The 16869-nt window shown below is 36.7% G+C and overlaps 2 protein-coding genes across 2 annotated transcripts in view; both read right to left on the reverse strand.

Moving 5' to 3' along the window:
* LOC105887268 (protocadherin beta-7) overlaps window positions 1-1719 on the reverse strand; it is a 2591-nt gene extending 872 nt beyond the window's left edge. Inside the window, exon 1 of the mRNA XM_012806965.1 lies at window positions 6-1719. Within this exon, the coding sequence (XP_012662419.1) occupies window positions 6-1502 (1497 nt within the window). The 5' untranslated portion in view covers window positions 1503-1719. The remainder of the gene's footprint in view (window positions 1-5) is intronic.
* Window positions 1720-16490: 14771 nt separating this feature from the next.
* The window catches only part of LOC100956225 (protocadherin beta-14-like), a 7543-nt gene continuing 7164 nt past the window's right edge, over window positions 16491-16869 (reverse strand). Inside the window, exon 4 of the mRNA XM_012806968.2 lies at window positions 16491-16864. Within this exon, the coding sequence (XP_012662422.2) occupies window positions 16491-16864 (374 nt within the window). The remainder of the gene's footprint in view (window positions 16865-16869) is intronic.

Consider the following 16869-nt stretch of genomic DNA (forward strand, 5'->3'; position numbering starts at 1 on the left):
GAGACCAGGGAGGCGAGGGGCAGGTGTGGGTCCTGAGGTGGCAGCAGGGAGTAGGCGACCTGGGCGTTGGTGCCTGAGTCTCTGTCTGTGGCGCTGATGGTGCCTATGTGCAGGGCGGGGCTGTTGTTTTCGCGGACGAACAGGGTGTAGGAGGTTTGGGTGAAAGTGGGGGCGTTGTCATTGATGTCAGAGACTAGGAGGGTTATACTGTGTTCAGTTTTTAGCCTGGGTGTCCCCAAGTCGGTAACGGTGATGGTAATGTTGTACTCTGTGTTTCTCTCTCGATCTAAAGGTTTCTCTGTTATTAGTGTATAGAAATTCTCTACAGATGGTTTCAGGAGGAAGGGGAGATCGTCCTGGATGAAGCACACCATTTTTCCATTGTTTCCTGAATCTTTGTCTCTAATCCTAAAAACAGCAACAACTGTCTCAGGTGAGTTTTCTGCAATTGGACTAGTAAATGATGACATGAGCAGCTCCGGTGAATTATCATTTATGTCTGTTACTTCAACCACCACAGTACATTTTCCAGAAAGCCCTCCTCCATCTTTAGCTTGCACAGTTAATGTATACGTTTGAATTGACTCATAGTTCAATTCAGCTTTAAGATGAAGATTGCCAGATGTTGAGTTGATTTGAAAAGTTTTGAGAATTCTTTCAGTGGCATAGAAAAATGCGTAGACTATTTCCCCATTACTTCCGGTATCTAAATCTCTAGCGGACACAGAGACAACCATGGAGCCAATAGGGCTGTTCTCAGGCATCTGCACCTTGTAGAGAGACTGCACAAATTCAGGGGCATTGTCATTTATGTCTACGACCAGGATGCGCACCAGGGCTGTCCCAGATCTGCGTGGAGAGCCACCATCCCAGGCTGTGAGAGTTAAACTTAGCTCAGGTATCTCCTCACGATCCAGCACTTGATCCAATACCAATTCCGGATAGATATTCCCCTCCTCGCTAACATGGACATTAATATGGAAATAGGCATTAGGGCTGATGGTATAGTTACTCAAGCTGTTGTTTCCAACATCCAAATCCTGTGCACTTTCTAGGAGAAATGCCGTCCCTGGAGTGGTACTTTCTAATATTTTCAAGGGAATCTCTGTAACTAGAAACACTGGTGAATGATCATTGATGTCTCTGATCCATAGTTCAGCACGGAAAATCTGAAAAGGCTTTTCCAGTAACAACTGGAAAGGCAGCACACAGGGCTCTGTGGGGCCGCACAGTTCCTCTCGGTCCAATTTCTCATTTAGAAGTAAATCACCAGTAAGCAGATTGAGCAGTAAAAATCCTATGTTCTGGTCTGAAACAATTCTAGATCCCCGGGCTGAAAGTTCCCCCATCCCCAACCCTAGGTCATTTGCTAGGTTGGCGAGAAAAGTGCCTCTCTCACTTTCCTCAGCCACAAAATACCGGAGCTGTTCCGCGCTAGCCCAAGACATTCCCAGAAATACACACAAATAGAGAACTTGCCTTTTCCGCATAGCGCTCTCCATTCTGGCCTCCAAGCGTCCTTTGATCAGTCTTAGAATCACTTCCACTCAGCCTCCAGCAGCTCTCCAGAATGGCAGAACTGAATCCTTATTAGTAAGCTGGATAATAGTAGCAATGCTTGTAGGGAAGGGTCTTCATTTTACTCCGATTCCAATCACCACGATTTCCTTTCCTCTATATTTCTGGTCAGATTTCCTGTTTACTCTGAAATCTGTAATATCTTTTGTGCGGGCGTTTTTTACCCCCTCTTTTTAGCCTGCAGCGCCACCTTGCGTTTTGTGGATGTTATACCCGTTCTCAAGAACAGAACAGAAAGATGGCGTATTAAAGAGTTCTGCAATGAATGATTTTTTTCCCCAGAGTCTTTGCTAGTTCATTCCAACTTTTTGTCTTCAGATGGCCGCCATAATTCTAGTAAGTAGTAGCTCATGTCGTTTCCACCTCTGATAATCTGGATTTATAGAAAAAATACATCTTTTCTCCCCCTTAAAACTAGGGGCATGAAATTAAACTCTGGCTCCCCACCAAAATTCAAAGAAAATTTTCTCCCATTTAAAAAATTGATAGTAAATAATATATAAGAAAACGAAGCCCCCCAAAATACAACAAATATTGGTTAAAGACCTTTTATTTGTTTATGAACTACTTAACAATAATGATGTTTATATGCCAAAATAACTGGCCTATTTTTCAGTTTCTGGTGGATTAATCAGTCCCTCTATTTTTGAGATCTTCACTTTTTACCCATAATATGTTCTGGAACACTTTCTGCCTTCATCTGTCTCTCAACTTCACTCTTCAGCTGCTCTAAAAATAATACACAAGTTATTATTTACCTGTAACTTCATCAGCTAGAATCTTCAATATTCAATGAGTACTCGTAAAATTAGTAGTAGCAAGTAGGTCAATCTTCTGTTTATAGAAGTTACTTTTAGTATTTCATCTATTAATTTCATCTAATAGTTAAATGATCTCAATTTGGGGTAAACACTCTTTTGAATCAAAAAAAGTATTCTTTTTCTTTATCCCGTCATATTTGACATATCTGTTGAAATTATTCTTTAGTTTAAAAATTTTTGAGTTCTTGATATAAATGACATTTAGCTACAATGTATTATTTTAATGCACAGGTGGATTTGATGTTTCAACATGGTTTTAGAATTTTTCTAGCCCATGTTATATATATTATTCTGTGTGTACGTGTGTTGGGGACTGGGTGGGTTTAACTTTTATGGTTATGGCATTAAACTATCATACTGGTATCATAATATGTGTTAAGAAGCTTTACCTCTCTATTTTTATACAACAGAATAGTTTTATAATTATGTTATTATCTGTTTCTACATGCCTAATTGCAACTTGCCTCTTGAGCTGGTCAGAGTTAGTGGTTTCACTTTTAGTAGATTAATGACTATCTTTTCTATTTTACCATTGGTTATTAATCTACATAGGTTTTGTTTTCTTTTTAAGTAATTTGTATTTTATTTTAAAAAACATTAATTTTGTCTAGTTTGCAAATTTCTTCACATATGTTTTCACTGTATTATTTACCTTCAGTTGTATCCCTATTGTTAATAGTAATGTTTAGTATTTTCTCTCCTTTTTATCCTTGATGAGACTTTGCAAGGGCTATATTTTGCTGATATTTTGAACATTTTTCAAAATAATACATGACCTTGGTTCTAAATTAAATAGCACTAAGAGGTTTATAATAAATTACATTGCTTTTCTGCCCCTTCCTTTTAAATTTTTTTTTAGTTCTCCTCCAAAGAGATAGCCATTTTTCAATTCTTTTATTTACCTCTTCTGCCAGTAATCTGTTTTCTGAAGCATTTTGATTAATTAATTTTAGTCATTGTCAATTAAATCTTCATTATGTTGTTTTAAATTTTAGCCCCTTCATACCTTCTTTCACTTATATTAGAAGCATTGTTTTGTACTAATTACATTTTTCAATTTTTTTGATGTTAATATTTGCCTTACTTTTAAAGTTAGTTTTCTTTATTTCTATGACTTATTCTTCCCTCAGTATGATTTTCCATATAGTTATTTCCATTTCTCCTTAGACTTCAATTTTTATTTACATTCGGTTATTGCTCTCCACACCTACTGCTCAGCTCTGATCCTGGAACTTCCTTTTGCTGTCATTCTTGAAATTTTATTTGCCTTTTATTATTTATGGGATTTTATATTTTCCTCTTTTTCAGTCTTTTTCAGTTTCAGTATGGCTTTACTAAATCAAATCCCTCCGTTGTTTCATTTGATCGAAAAGATGTTCAATGTCAGAGAGATTATTGGTAATCAATAGATTCAATAGAATCAATAGAATCTGGAGATTTGTTTCACTTCTATTCCATTTTGGATTTTCTATTATCTATGCTGTCTGTCTTCTTCTCTCAAATTATTCTCAATATCTTTCAGAAGTTCTCACAGAAGGGTGTTTAAGTTAATTTTTTTTGCAGCCATAAATGTACTAAACTATCATTATTCTACCCTCAAACTTGATTAGTAGTTTGAGTATAGAGTCTTAGGCAAGAAATAATGTTCCTTTATGATTTTTAAGTGTTTTGACAATGAACTATTGTATTTCTTGTCCTCTATATGTGACCTGTATTTTTATTTCTTGTTGCTGTATGTTGTCCTTGCTCCCAGTATTTTAAAATTAAACAGTGACTTTTTTGGTTTGGGCTTGTTTTCCAGCCATTGTACAGGATAACTGATGAGCTATTTCACTTAGGAAACTGCTTTCTTTCAGGTCTTAGAAATTTCCTTAAGTTTTTTTTTTTTTTTTTTAAGAGACAGTCTCATTTTGTCACCCTTGGTAGAGTGCTATGGCGTCATAGCTCACAGCAATCTCCATCTCTTGGGCTTAGGTGATTCTCTTGCCTCAGCCTCCCAAGTAGCTGGGACTACAGGTGCCTGCCACAGTGCCGGGCCATTTTTTTGTTGCAGTTTGGCTGGGGCTGGGTTCGAACCCACCACCCTTGGTATATTGGGCTAGCACTGTACTCACTGAGCCACAGGCACTGCCTGTTCCTTAAGTTTTTTAATTGATAATCTCCTCCCTCCAATTCCTTTCTTAGAATTCTTATAATTCAGATGTTGGGCTTCTGGTTTGGTTCTCGAACTTATTTTTTTTTCCCTCTCCTGTTTTCCATTTTTAAATATTCTTGCAATATTTCCTAGGACATTTTGTTAGCTTTATCTTGAAGCCCTTCTAATGACATTTTTATTCTTTCTATAAGGTTAATATTTTTAAAGACCTTTCTTTTTGGACTTTTTTCTTAGATGCAATAACTTCTTTGTTTCATCCAATGACACAAATAATAGGGACTTCCTCCTCAGGTTTTCTGCTCTGCAGGCTCTCTATTTTCTCCAAGTTATCTTCTTAAAAAATTTCAATAGGCCAGGTGGGTGGTTCACACCTGTAAACCTACATTCTGGGATGCCAAGGCAGGTGTACCACCTGCACTCAGAAGTTCAAGACCATACTGAATAAGAGTGAGACCCCATTTCTACTAAAAGTGGAAAAACTTGTCTCAGTACCTGTAGCTCAGCAGCTAGGGTCCCAGCCATATACACCAGAGCTGGCTGGTTCGAATCCAGCCCAGGCCTGCCAAACAACAATGACAACTACAACCAAAAAATAGCCAGGCATTGTGGCAGGTACCTGTGATCCCAGCTGCTTGGGAGACTGAGGCAGGGGAATTGCTTAAGCCCAAGATTTGAAGTTGCTGTGTGCTGTGATGCCATGGTACTTTACCAAGGGTAACAGCTTGAGACTCTGTCTCAAAAAAAAAATTCAGTAGATTTAGAGGGTACAGGTGATTTTTTTTTTGTTACATGGATGAATTGTAGTGGTAAAGTTGGGGCTTTTAGCCATAACCCAAATCATGTACATTATACGCAATAGGTAATTTGTCATCCATCACCCTCCTTTCACCCTTCCCTGTTCTTAGTCTTCCAATGTCCATTATGCAATTCTGTATGACCATGTAAACCCATCACTTAGTAAGAGCATGTGGTATATTTTTCCATTTCTGAAATACTTAGGATAACGTCCTCCAGTTCCATCTAAGTTGCTGGAAAAGACAAGACATTGTTTCATTCTTTTTTATGACTGAGTAGTATTCCATAGTATGTGTGCTTATGTGTGTTGTGTGGTATGAGTGTATATACCATATTTTCTTCATCCACTAGTCAGTTGATGGGTAATTACATTGTTGCATATGTTTGCAATGTGAATTATGCTGTGATAAACATCCAAGAGCAAGTGTCTTTTTCATATAAATGACTAATTTTCTTTTGGGTAGAAATCTAGTAGTAAGATTGTTGAATCAGGCCAGGTGTGGTGGCTCATGCCTGTAATGCTAGCACTCTGGGAGGCAGAGGCAGGTGGGTTGCCTGAGCTGACATGTTAGACACCAGCCGAAGCAAGAGGGAGACCCTGTCTCAATTAGCTGGGTGATATGGAGGTCACCTGTAGTCACAGCTACTTGGGAGGCTGAGGCAAGAGTATTTCTCAAGCCCAACAGTTTGGGGTTGCTATGAGGTATGATGCCACCGCACTCCAACAAGGGCCACAAAATGAGACTGTCTCAAAAAAAAAAAAAAAAGGATTGTTGAATGGTAGGTCAAATGGTGGGTCTACTTTTAGCTATTTGAGGAATCTCCATACAATTACATAGAGGTTGTACTAATTGACATTCCCATCAGCAGTGGATAAGCCTTCCCTTTTCACTGCATCCATGTCAACATGAAATTTTTTTTTTTTTTGAGACAGGTGAGAGTGCAGTGGAGTGGTCACAGCACACTGCAATCTTTAGCTACTGGGCTTAAGTGATCTTCCTGCCTCAATTTTCAAGTAGGTGGGGGGGGTATAGCCACATGGCACCACATATTGGAATGCCTGGCCTCAAGAAATCCTTTCTCCTCAGCCTCCCAAAGTGCTAGGATACAGTTGTGAGCCACCACAACTGGCCCATCTATTTTTTTTTTAACTTTTTAATAAGGACAATTCTGACAGGGGTAGGGTGGCATCTCACTGTGGTTTTAATTAATTTCTCTGATGATTAATGAGGATCAGCACTTTTTCATAAGTTTCTTGGCCATTTGTATGTCTTCTTTTGGATAATGTCTATTCATGTCTTTTGCCCACTTTTTAATGGGGTAAGTTGCTTTTTTCTTGCTCATTTGAGTTCCTTATAGATGCTGGATGTTAGTCATTTGTGAGATGTATTGTTTGTGAGTATTGTCTCCCATTCTGTATGTTATCTTTACTCTGTGGGTTATTTCTTTTGTTGTGTAAAATATTTTTAATTTAATTCAGCCCCTTTAAAAAATTTTTTTTTGCTTTTCATTGTATTTTCTTTTGGGGTCTTAGTCATAAATTCTTTGCCTAGGCCAATGTCCAGAGAGTTTTTCCTATATTTTCTTCTAGGATTTTTAGTTTCAGATCTTCCATTTAAGTCTTTAATTCATCTTGAGTTAATTTTTGTATATGGTGAGAGAAGGGGATCCAGTTTCATTCTTTTCCTTAAGGCTCCAGTTTTCCCAGCACCATTTATTGAATAGGGCAGTGTATGTTTTTGTTTGCTTTTTTGATAATCAGTTGTAGGTACATGGTTTTATTTCTGGGTTCTCTATTGTGTTCCATTAATCTATATGTCTGCATTTATAACAGTACCGTGCTGTTGTGGTTCCTATAATCTTGAACATACATAGTATAATTTGAAGTCAGGTAATGTGATGCCTCTGAATCTTTTTGCTTAGAATTGAAAAGAGCACTATTCAGGCTCTTTTTTGATTCCATATAAAATTTAGGATTGTTTCTTCTAATTCTCTGAAAAATGATTTTGATATTTTGATGGAAATTGTGTTGAATCTGTAAATCACTTTAGGCAGTGTGAACATTTTAAGAATATTGATTCTTCCAATACATTAACAAGGTATTTTTTTTGTTTGCCTCATCTATGATTTCTTTTTTAGTAATTATTATTATTATTTTTGAGACAGAGTCTCAAGTTCTAGCCCTAGGTAGAGTGCCATGGTGTCACAGCTCACAGCAATCTTAAACTCTTGGACTTAAGCCATTCTCTTGCCTCAGCCTCCCAAGTAGCTGGAACTACAGGCACCTGCCACAATGCCCATCTACTTTTGTTTATAATTGCCATTGTTGTTTGGCAGGTCTGGGCTGGATTCAAACCTGCCAGCTCCAGTATATGTGGCTGGCACCCTTAGCCGCTGAGGTACAGGCACCAAGCCTATTCGTAATTATTTTTGTAATTTTCCTTGTAGAGACCTTTCATCTCCTAGGTTAAGTATATTCCTAGGTATTTTAGGTTTTTGGCAGCTACTGTGAATGTTATTAAGTTCTTTATTTGTTTCTCACCTTGGCTGCTATTAGTGTATAGGAATGCTACTGATTTATGTACATTAATTTTGTAACCTGAGAGTTTACTGAAATTATTTACCAATTCAAAGAGTCATTTGGAGGAGTCTTTAAGGTTTTCTAGATATAAGATCATATCGTTGGTGAACAAGATAGTTTGACCTCCTCTTTTCCAATTTGGATATTCTTTATTTTTTTCTGTAGCCTGATTGCTCTATAGTGAATGGAAGTGGTAAAAGTGGGCATCCTTGTTTTATTCCACTTCCTAAGGGGAATGATTTCAACTATTTTCAGTATGATGATGGTGTAAGTTTATCACATATAGCTTTTATTATTTTGAGATATATTCCTTCTATGCCTAGTTTGTTGAGGGTTTGTTTTTTTTTCACCATGAAGGGGTGATGGATTTTAGCAAATGATTTTTATGCATCTATTGAGGCGACCATGTGGTTTTTTAAAATTCTTTTCATGTGTGAATCATATTTATTTATTTGCATATGTTGAACCATTTATGTACCCCTGGGATGAAACTTACTTAATCATGCGGAATTATCTTTTTGGTGTCCTTTGGGATTCAGTTTGCTAGTATTCTGTTCATGAATTTTAGATCTATGTTCATCAGGAGTATTGGTCTATGGGTTTTTTGTTTGTTTGTTGCGTCTCTTTCTGGCTTTGGCATCAGGATGATACTGGCTTCGTAGAATGAATTAGGAAAGATTTCCTCCTTTGGTCTTATGGAAGTTTCAGTAGGATTAGTACTAATTCTTTGTAGGTCTGGTAGAAATTGCCTGTGAATCCATCTGGTCCTGGGTTTTGTTGTTATTGTTTTTGTTCAGAGATTTTTAAAAATTACCAATTATATCTTGCTACTCATTAGTGATCCGCTCAGGATTTCTGTTTCTTCTTGATTCAAGCTTGGAAGGTTGTGTGTTTCCAAAGATGTTATCTATTTCCTCTATTTTTCCTAGTTTGTGTGAATAGTGGTGTTCATAGTAGTCTTAGATGATCTTTTGTATTTCTATGGTATCAGTTGTAATGGCTCCTTTTCATTTGATTGAAATCATTTCTCTTTTCTTGAAAGTGCCCTTTTACTTTTTGCTTTGTTTTGCTTTTTTAATTTCCTTTTGTAAACTTGTTTCAGGTGCCTGTTCTTCATTTAGTTTAGGAGACTAAAGAGCTGAGTGAAAGCTTGAGCAGGTTGGTAGAGCTTGTCCATTTTAGTCTTCATTTTAAAATGAACTGAAAGCATTGGTTGTTGGGAAAACCCCAGTGTCAGTGTGATTAGTTCTTTTCACTTAAACTGGTTGGATGATTTACCTCTTTAAAATATCCTATCCAGAAAGAAAAGATAAGAATTGAAAAGGGTAAAGGGAAGAGGAGTGCAGGTTTGCAACAAGATAAGCTAAGTTATGCTTCAATGCCAAACAATTCCCTCAGATCTCAATGGCTTAACACAACGAAGGTTGTTTTCTTCCTGCTACTATGTATCCTATACAACCCATCATGGGACCCTCCTCATAGTAGTCAGTGAAGGATCCAAATTTATGAAGACTCTAACTCTACATTTACTTTCATGATGACTGTAGTGAGAAGAGTAAATATGTTATATCATGCTTCTGAAAACTTCATCCCAGAACTGATATATAAGTCACTTCTCACATTTTATTGACTAAAGGATCTTACATGGCCACATGTAATTTTTAAAACAAATAAATTGAAACTCTACCATGTGTCCAAGAGGAGAAAAACTGAAATATGTGTAATTGGTTCTAATTCTATCAAAGCATTTTAACAATCCACCAGCATTCAATATTTAGTTGATTATTTATTTTTACTATTCGTTTTACCCCGCTCTCAATTTTGCCCTGGTGGAACCTCTCCTGTAATGGCCCTTCTTTTTGCATGCATCAGAAAATTAAACTCCAGACTTATGATAGGGTCAAGTAGATAGGTTGCTCAGCAGCTGGGGTGGGGAAATGTGATCTGATTGCTACATATTTAGCTGCTTCTCAAGCAATTTTAACATAACTCTCCTTAATTGCATGCTACCACCATTTCAGAACATCTAGAGTTCATATTCTGATGCCTCTAGAAGTCTAAACAGGATTGGTTCTCAGTTTTTCCCACTTCAAAACTAACTGGTAATTGGTTTGTTGGGTCTACTAAGTCATCCATCTGCTTTCCACCTTCTAAAACTGTTCTCTGTTATCCTTTACATTATTCTTTACATTCTTATAGGTTTATGTTTTAAAAATACCTGTTCAGTTTTTGTTAGTGCATTCTAAAGAGAGCAAAATTAAAAGTGTATGTTCAATACAACAATTACATATAGAACCCAAAATATCTTTGAATTTTTCAAAGAAATAGATTTTTGTTTAGTTAATCTCTTATGGTCTTTATTCTATTTAGTTAATTTGTACTTTTTATTTAATCCATTTATTTTCCTTATTTCTAAAACTATTTTTCTTGATTCCACAATCATTTACTTTGTTTTCAATAAACACTGATTTCTAAGATATGCATGTATGTCTCACATTTTTCTCTATTCAACCTTTTTCTCCTACCTTAAATATTATTTTATTTTGAAAGCTTCCTATATCAGCTAGAATTAGGTTATATATAACTGATGAATGTTGGCTTGGTGCCTGTAGCTCAGTGGCTAGGGCCCCAGCCACATACACAGGGGCTGTCGGGTTCGAATCCAGCCTGGGCCTGCTAAACAACAATGACAACAACAACAACAACAAAATAGCTGATGGATGCTTGTAGTCCCAACTACTCGGGAGGCTGAGGCAAGGAATCACTTAAGCCGAAGAGTTGGATATTGCTGTGAGCTGTGACACCATAGGACTCTACCAAGGGAGATATAGTGAAAAAAAATAATAATTTATGATGGCACCTGTGGTCAGTGAGTAGGGTGCCCGCTTCATATGCCAGAGGTGGTAGGTTCAAACTCAGCCCCAGCCAAAAACTGCACTAATTATTATTATCATTATTATTTATGGGTGCATATTATATATCATTTTAGGCTGAAACTGTAGAAAAACACATAGTAACAATGTCAAAATATAATTTTTTTCTCTCGCAGATAAAATAAGGCTAATGGCTGAAATGAACCCATGATATCTGGGACCCAGTGTCATCCCATTGTTGATTTATTCAGAATATGGTTGTTTTACCTCATATCCCTAAATAGCTGCCTGATATCCAGTCATTACATCCCCAAATAAGAGGAAGGCAAGACTTTCCCCTCCTTTTTAAAAAGATTACTTCCATGAAGTACTCCATTCCACTTGTGCTTATATCTCACTGTATATAGCTTAGTTATAAGACCAACCTGGCTTCAAAAGAGATTGGAAATATAACCTATAGCCCACATACATACATGAGAAGCTAAAATGTGAGGTATAGTAGTAATAAATAAGGAGAGAACATATATTTGGGTTAAAGTAGCAGAATAAATTATATCCACTCAGACTCATCCTATACCCCCAACTGCCTACCATGGGTAGATAGGATCAAACAAGTTATTTGATTCAGTTTGGTTATTAGAGGAGTATATGATAGTTTCTCTTCATATTGGTGGTATTTTCTATAGCCAAAATAATTCTTGTTCCACTAACAGCTTAGCTGAAAAAGCAATAAGAGTATAAATTTAATTGTTGGGACAAGGCCCTTTGAACCAATGATAATTCTCCAGTGTGCTATTGGCATGTGTCATCCATTCCTACTTCATTTTATAAACTTTTTAAAAATTGGGAGTCTAAAAAGCTTAAAACTCCATTTTATACACTCCTTAGAATTATTATTCTGTGTGTAAATTAGGTTATATCAATGAGATGCCTTCATGTGAGCCTTAGAAGGTAGGCAGAGGTCATCCACTGTTGCTGCTATTCCCCAACAAGGTGCCTTCTTTTTTCTCCTAGTGACAGAAAACGGGAGAGGTTTAATAGGAAGGGCCCTGGATTGAGGGACACCAGCACAACTAAGGGCAAGACTGAAACCTTAGAGAGAAGAGGGTTAAAAGATTATACGTATCAACCAGGACCTCTTCTCCCAAACCAAGGAGCTCTCACAGGGGTAAGGATTAACTTCTAGCCCACTCAATAGCCCCCTTAATGAATTCTTTTCTTGTTTTTTTTTTCTTTCTTTTTTGAGACAGAGTTTCACTTTGTGACCTTAGGTAGAGTGCTGTGGTGCCATAGCTCACAGTAACCTCAAACTCTTGGGCTTAAGAAATTCTCTTGCCTCAGCCTCCAGAGTAGCTGGGACTACAGGCACTCACCACAATGCCCAGCTATTTTTTAGAGATGAGGTTTCACTCTGGCTCAGGCTGGTCTTGAACCTGTGAGCTCAGTCAATCCACCCGCCTTGGCCTCCCAGAGTGCAGGGATAACAGGTGTGAGCCACTGTGCCCCACCCTAAATTCCTTTCTGAAGAATGATGTGGGCTGAAAAGAAAAGACTAATAGATACTGACTTTTGGTTCCCAAATGAAATGTTTACTCTTTCATTACTCTGAAGTGAAGGCTACCACTCAACTTGTCCCGCCCAAACATACAAAGTCTAAGCAGCCTTTTAGAAAAGAAAAATATAGATAAATCAGCCTTCATCAAAAAAATAGTAACTGTAGTATTTCAAAGGACATTATCAATAAGGTGAAAATGCAAATATAGGAGAAAATATTTGTAAACCATGTATCTGATAAAGATCTAGTATAAAAAACATATAAAGAACTACTACAATTCAACAATAAAAAGATAAAATGTCAATTAAGAAACTAGGCAAAGGGCTGGGTGTGGTTGCTCACGACTATAATCCTAGTACTCTGGGAGGCCCAGGTGGATGGATTGCCTAAGCTCACAGGTTCAAGACTAACCTGTGCCAGAGCCAGAGTGAGACCTCATCTCTAGAAATAGCTGGGTGTTGTGGCGGGCACCTATAATCTCAGCTACTTGTTAGGCTGAGGCAAGAGAATCACTTAAGCCCAAGATTTTGAGGTTGTTGTGAGCTGTGACACTATGCCACTCTACCTAGGGTGACAAAGTGAGACTTGGTCTCAAAAACAAAACAAAACAAAACAAAAAAAGGCAAAGAATTTGAGTAGACATTTCTCCAAAGATAGACAAATAGCCACTAAGTATATGAAAAGATAGAAAAGATACTGAATATCATTAGTCATTTGGAAAATGCAAATCAAGCCACAATAAGATACAACTCACACTTTCTAGGATGGGTGTAACCAAAAAGAAAATAACAAGTGTTGGCGAAGATGTAAAGAAATAGAAACTCCCATATCCTGTTGAGAGGGAAGTCACTTTGGAAACAAATCGACAGTTCCTCAAAACATTGTACAGAGTTACTATATGACCCAGCAATTCTAATCAAAGGTATATAACCCAAGGGATAGAAAACATGTGTTCACACAAAAACTTGTTCATGAGTGTTCCTAGCAACAGTCATAATGACCAAAAAGTAGAAACAAATCCAAATGCTCTTCAAATGAATGGACAAACAAAATGTGGTACATTTATACAGAACATTACCGAACATTATTCAGTAATAGAAAGGGATAAAGTACTAATACAGGCTATATAACATGAATGAACTTTGAAAACATTATGCTAAGTGAAATAAGGAAAACACAAAAGGCTACATATGGTATGATTCCATTTATATGAAATGTCTAGAACAGGGAAATCCAAAGAAACAGAAAAGTGATTAGTGGTTTAGTGGTTGCTCAAGGCCTAAGGGAGGAGGAAATGGGTAATGACTGCCTGATGGATACCAGGATTCTTTTTGGGGTGATGAACATGTGAAAATGTTCTGGAATTAGTGGTAATAATTGTACAGCCTTTTGAATATACTACCACTGAACTCAATTTTTGAAACAATGAATATTATGGCATGTGAATTACACTCACCAAAAAACTCAAAACTAAAAGGCTGCTGTATAAACTTTCAGAGAACAGAAAGAGATTTTTGAAAATAAAACTTTGAAATCAAAAGTTTAAAATTCAGCCATGAAGATAAAAAATAGTTGAGAAAATCTACTAGAGTCCAGGAAAATAAAGGTAGAGGATAGTGAATAGGAAAAGGATAAGAAAAATGAAATATCAATCCAGGAGGTCACTATACAACTAAATATATAGGAACTATAGAATAAAAAAAATTGAAGGAAATTTTTTTTTAATTAAACATCTCAACTCTGTCCTAGTTTAAGGAATGTCTCAAGATTGACAAGTCTCACTGAGTAACTAGCACAATAAATGACAAAATTGTTATACTATATTATTTTATAACACCAGAGATAAATATAAGAGCCTTAACTTATCTAAAGTTTTCTTAGCCTTAGGGCTATTGACAGCTGTGACAATCAAACATGTTTCCAGAAATTGCAAAATGTTGCTAGAGGCTGGGGGCAGTGCCTGTGGCTCAAAGGAGTAAGGTGCTGGAGCCATATACTTGAGGTGGTAGGTTCAAACCCAGCCCGGGCCAAAAACTGAAAAAAAAAAAAAAAAAAGAAAGAAAGAAAAAGAAAAAAAATATTGCTAGAGGCAAAATTTCCCCAGGTTGAAAACAATCTAGAGGGAAAACAAACAAAGGTTCTCAGAAAAGAACTGGAAATCAGAATGTATGAACATCACAACCTTGGAGATTAGATGGCAATGGAGGAATGCCCTAAAGTACCAGTGACAAATAATTCCTAATATAATTCTACACGTAACAAGGTCTTTAAAAATACACATTTGATTTTTTTCACATCTGAAAATTTCAGATATTCAAGCTCTCAATAAATTTATTACTAAATCTTCTTCAAGAACTCAAGGGAGTAAACCAAACAAAAGAGAAAATGTGAAACATATAAAACCCAATGGAGGAGAGAGATAATATATTCTCAGGTTAATGGGTAAAGCAAACTGCCCGCTGTGCAATGCTGTACGTAGGCCTATAGAATAGTGTGCAGTTGGGCAGGAGTCTGAATAGCTCCAGGATGGCTCCAAAAGAAAGGAATGGATCTGATAGATAATTTTACAAGTTTAAATACAAAATTAGGAGCTTTAGAAAGCACATAAGACTATTTAAAATAGGTACATAGGAAAAGAAGGCCATTACCTTAGGGTAAAGAAAAGAGGCTTTTTATTTTAACTCATTAGGCTCAAGCCAGAGTCATATTTACATGGCGATAATGATATAAACAAACAGAATTTTGATACTGCGAATTAAGAGGAAATGTGCAAGTGTGTATGTGGTGTGAGAGAGACTCTGAAGGATAATATCTACAACTCAAATTTGATAACACTTTATAACTTTGTGATTCAGAAATATGGAAGTAACTATGGGGAAAAAACTGTTAAATGGATCAAAAGTGGTTACCTCTGGCCATTCTCACTTGACTTAAATTGAAAAAAGAGCACTATATAACTTCAAATTAAAATTTAAAAAATATAAAATATCTAAATAATTATGGGAAGAATTCATTCAAAATACATTAAGGGTAATGTTATAAAACACAAAAAGTATAAGTAAGGTGAGGAAAGGAAAGATGGGAGGGGGTGTAGGAATGTTTATTGGGTTATAGTTAAGCAGGCAGTTAAGTAATGCTAGTATCTTAATATGCATCATAATCTTGTTTTTTCACCTCATAGGATTCTTTATCTAAGCAGATACAAGTTCTATAGTTTCATTTCTGTGTTATTACATTCAAGCTGATGGTTTTAATTTGAAGCTATTCATTTATTATAGATCAATTTTATAAAACTGTTTCCATCTATTTATTCTTATGTGCATTCTTAGAAATAATTTATAATGACGTTGACTTAATGAAATTATTTCTGGATGGTGTAATAATGATGTTAATTTGCTTTCCCTTTTGTCCTTAGCATATGTTTGAATTTTGAGACTATTATCTTAAAGAATAAGAATAGTATCCATAAGAAAACAATTTATTATGAAAAAGTAATCACAAGTCTATCAACTTTTTTCTGTCCTTTCATGTAACAGAAATTGAATCCTTTAGAATAATAGGAGATGTTCTAATTAAATGGTATTGATTTTGAAGAAAGCACTCAATTGAGAAAACATCATCTAGATAAAATACTGGTTCATTTGAGGAAACAATAGCATTTTTGAAACAACACAACAGAAAATCCAACAATATATAAGATTACTAAAAGTTTTCATAATTTAAAATTATTTTTTAAAACTGAAAGCCATAATTTACAATAGAGTTAGATTCATGCTGATAATAGCCATAAGGTTTAGAACAGAATTCTCTTAATCATAACAGGACATCAATGAACAAGTTCAAAAGTTGAGAACCTGAAAATACCTGTGGCTTCCAAAAAACTGACCAAATAACACTCCTAAGAAACATCATTTCTCTGCTCTTATATGCACATGGAATATATGAAATGACTACCAATAACAACAAGAAATAGAATACAAAATAGTTGAGGTTGAAATAGCTATAAAGATGACAATTACTAATGCATGAATATGCAGCTCTCTGTGATAGATTAGTGAATTCCATGATTTACTACTGTAATCTCAGTTAGATTCCTAATCAAACTCCTAACGATTCCTGCCGTTGGAGTTCCTTACATGTTTCTACCAGCCTCTTCAACCAAGAAGTTGGGGAATATAGGTTTAAGAGCCTTCAACTGGCTGATCTCAGAGCCTCCTGTCAGACACACCTCATACTGGTAACTCTGGGACAGAGTCCCAGTGCCACTGACATCCACCAGGTTGCCTGGAAAGTGGCCCTCAGGCACCGAGCAGAGACCCGCAGACGCCGCCCTGTGCCTCCTGCATAGCCTCACCGCCACGAACAGCACCACCGAGAACAGGAAGAGCGACGACACCGAGGCCAAGGCGATGACCAAGTAGACGGTGAGCGAGTCGGCCTGGGCCTGCTCCGCCGCCGCCTCCGGGAGCGGCAGGTAGGGCTGGGAGAAGCCGTCCACCAGCAGCACGTGC

The sequence above is a fragment of the Otolemur garnettii genome, unplaced genomic scaffold, assembly GCF_000181295.1.
Source record: "Otolemur garnettii isolate 467f Iridium unplaced genomic scaffold, OtoGar3 scaffold00003, whole genome shotgun sequence".
Lineage (NCBI taxonomy): Eukaryota > Metazoa > Chordata > Mammalia > Primates > Galagidae > Otolemur > Otolemur garnettii.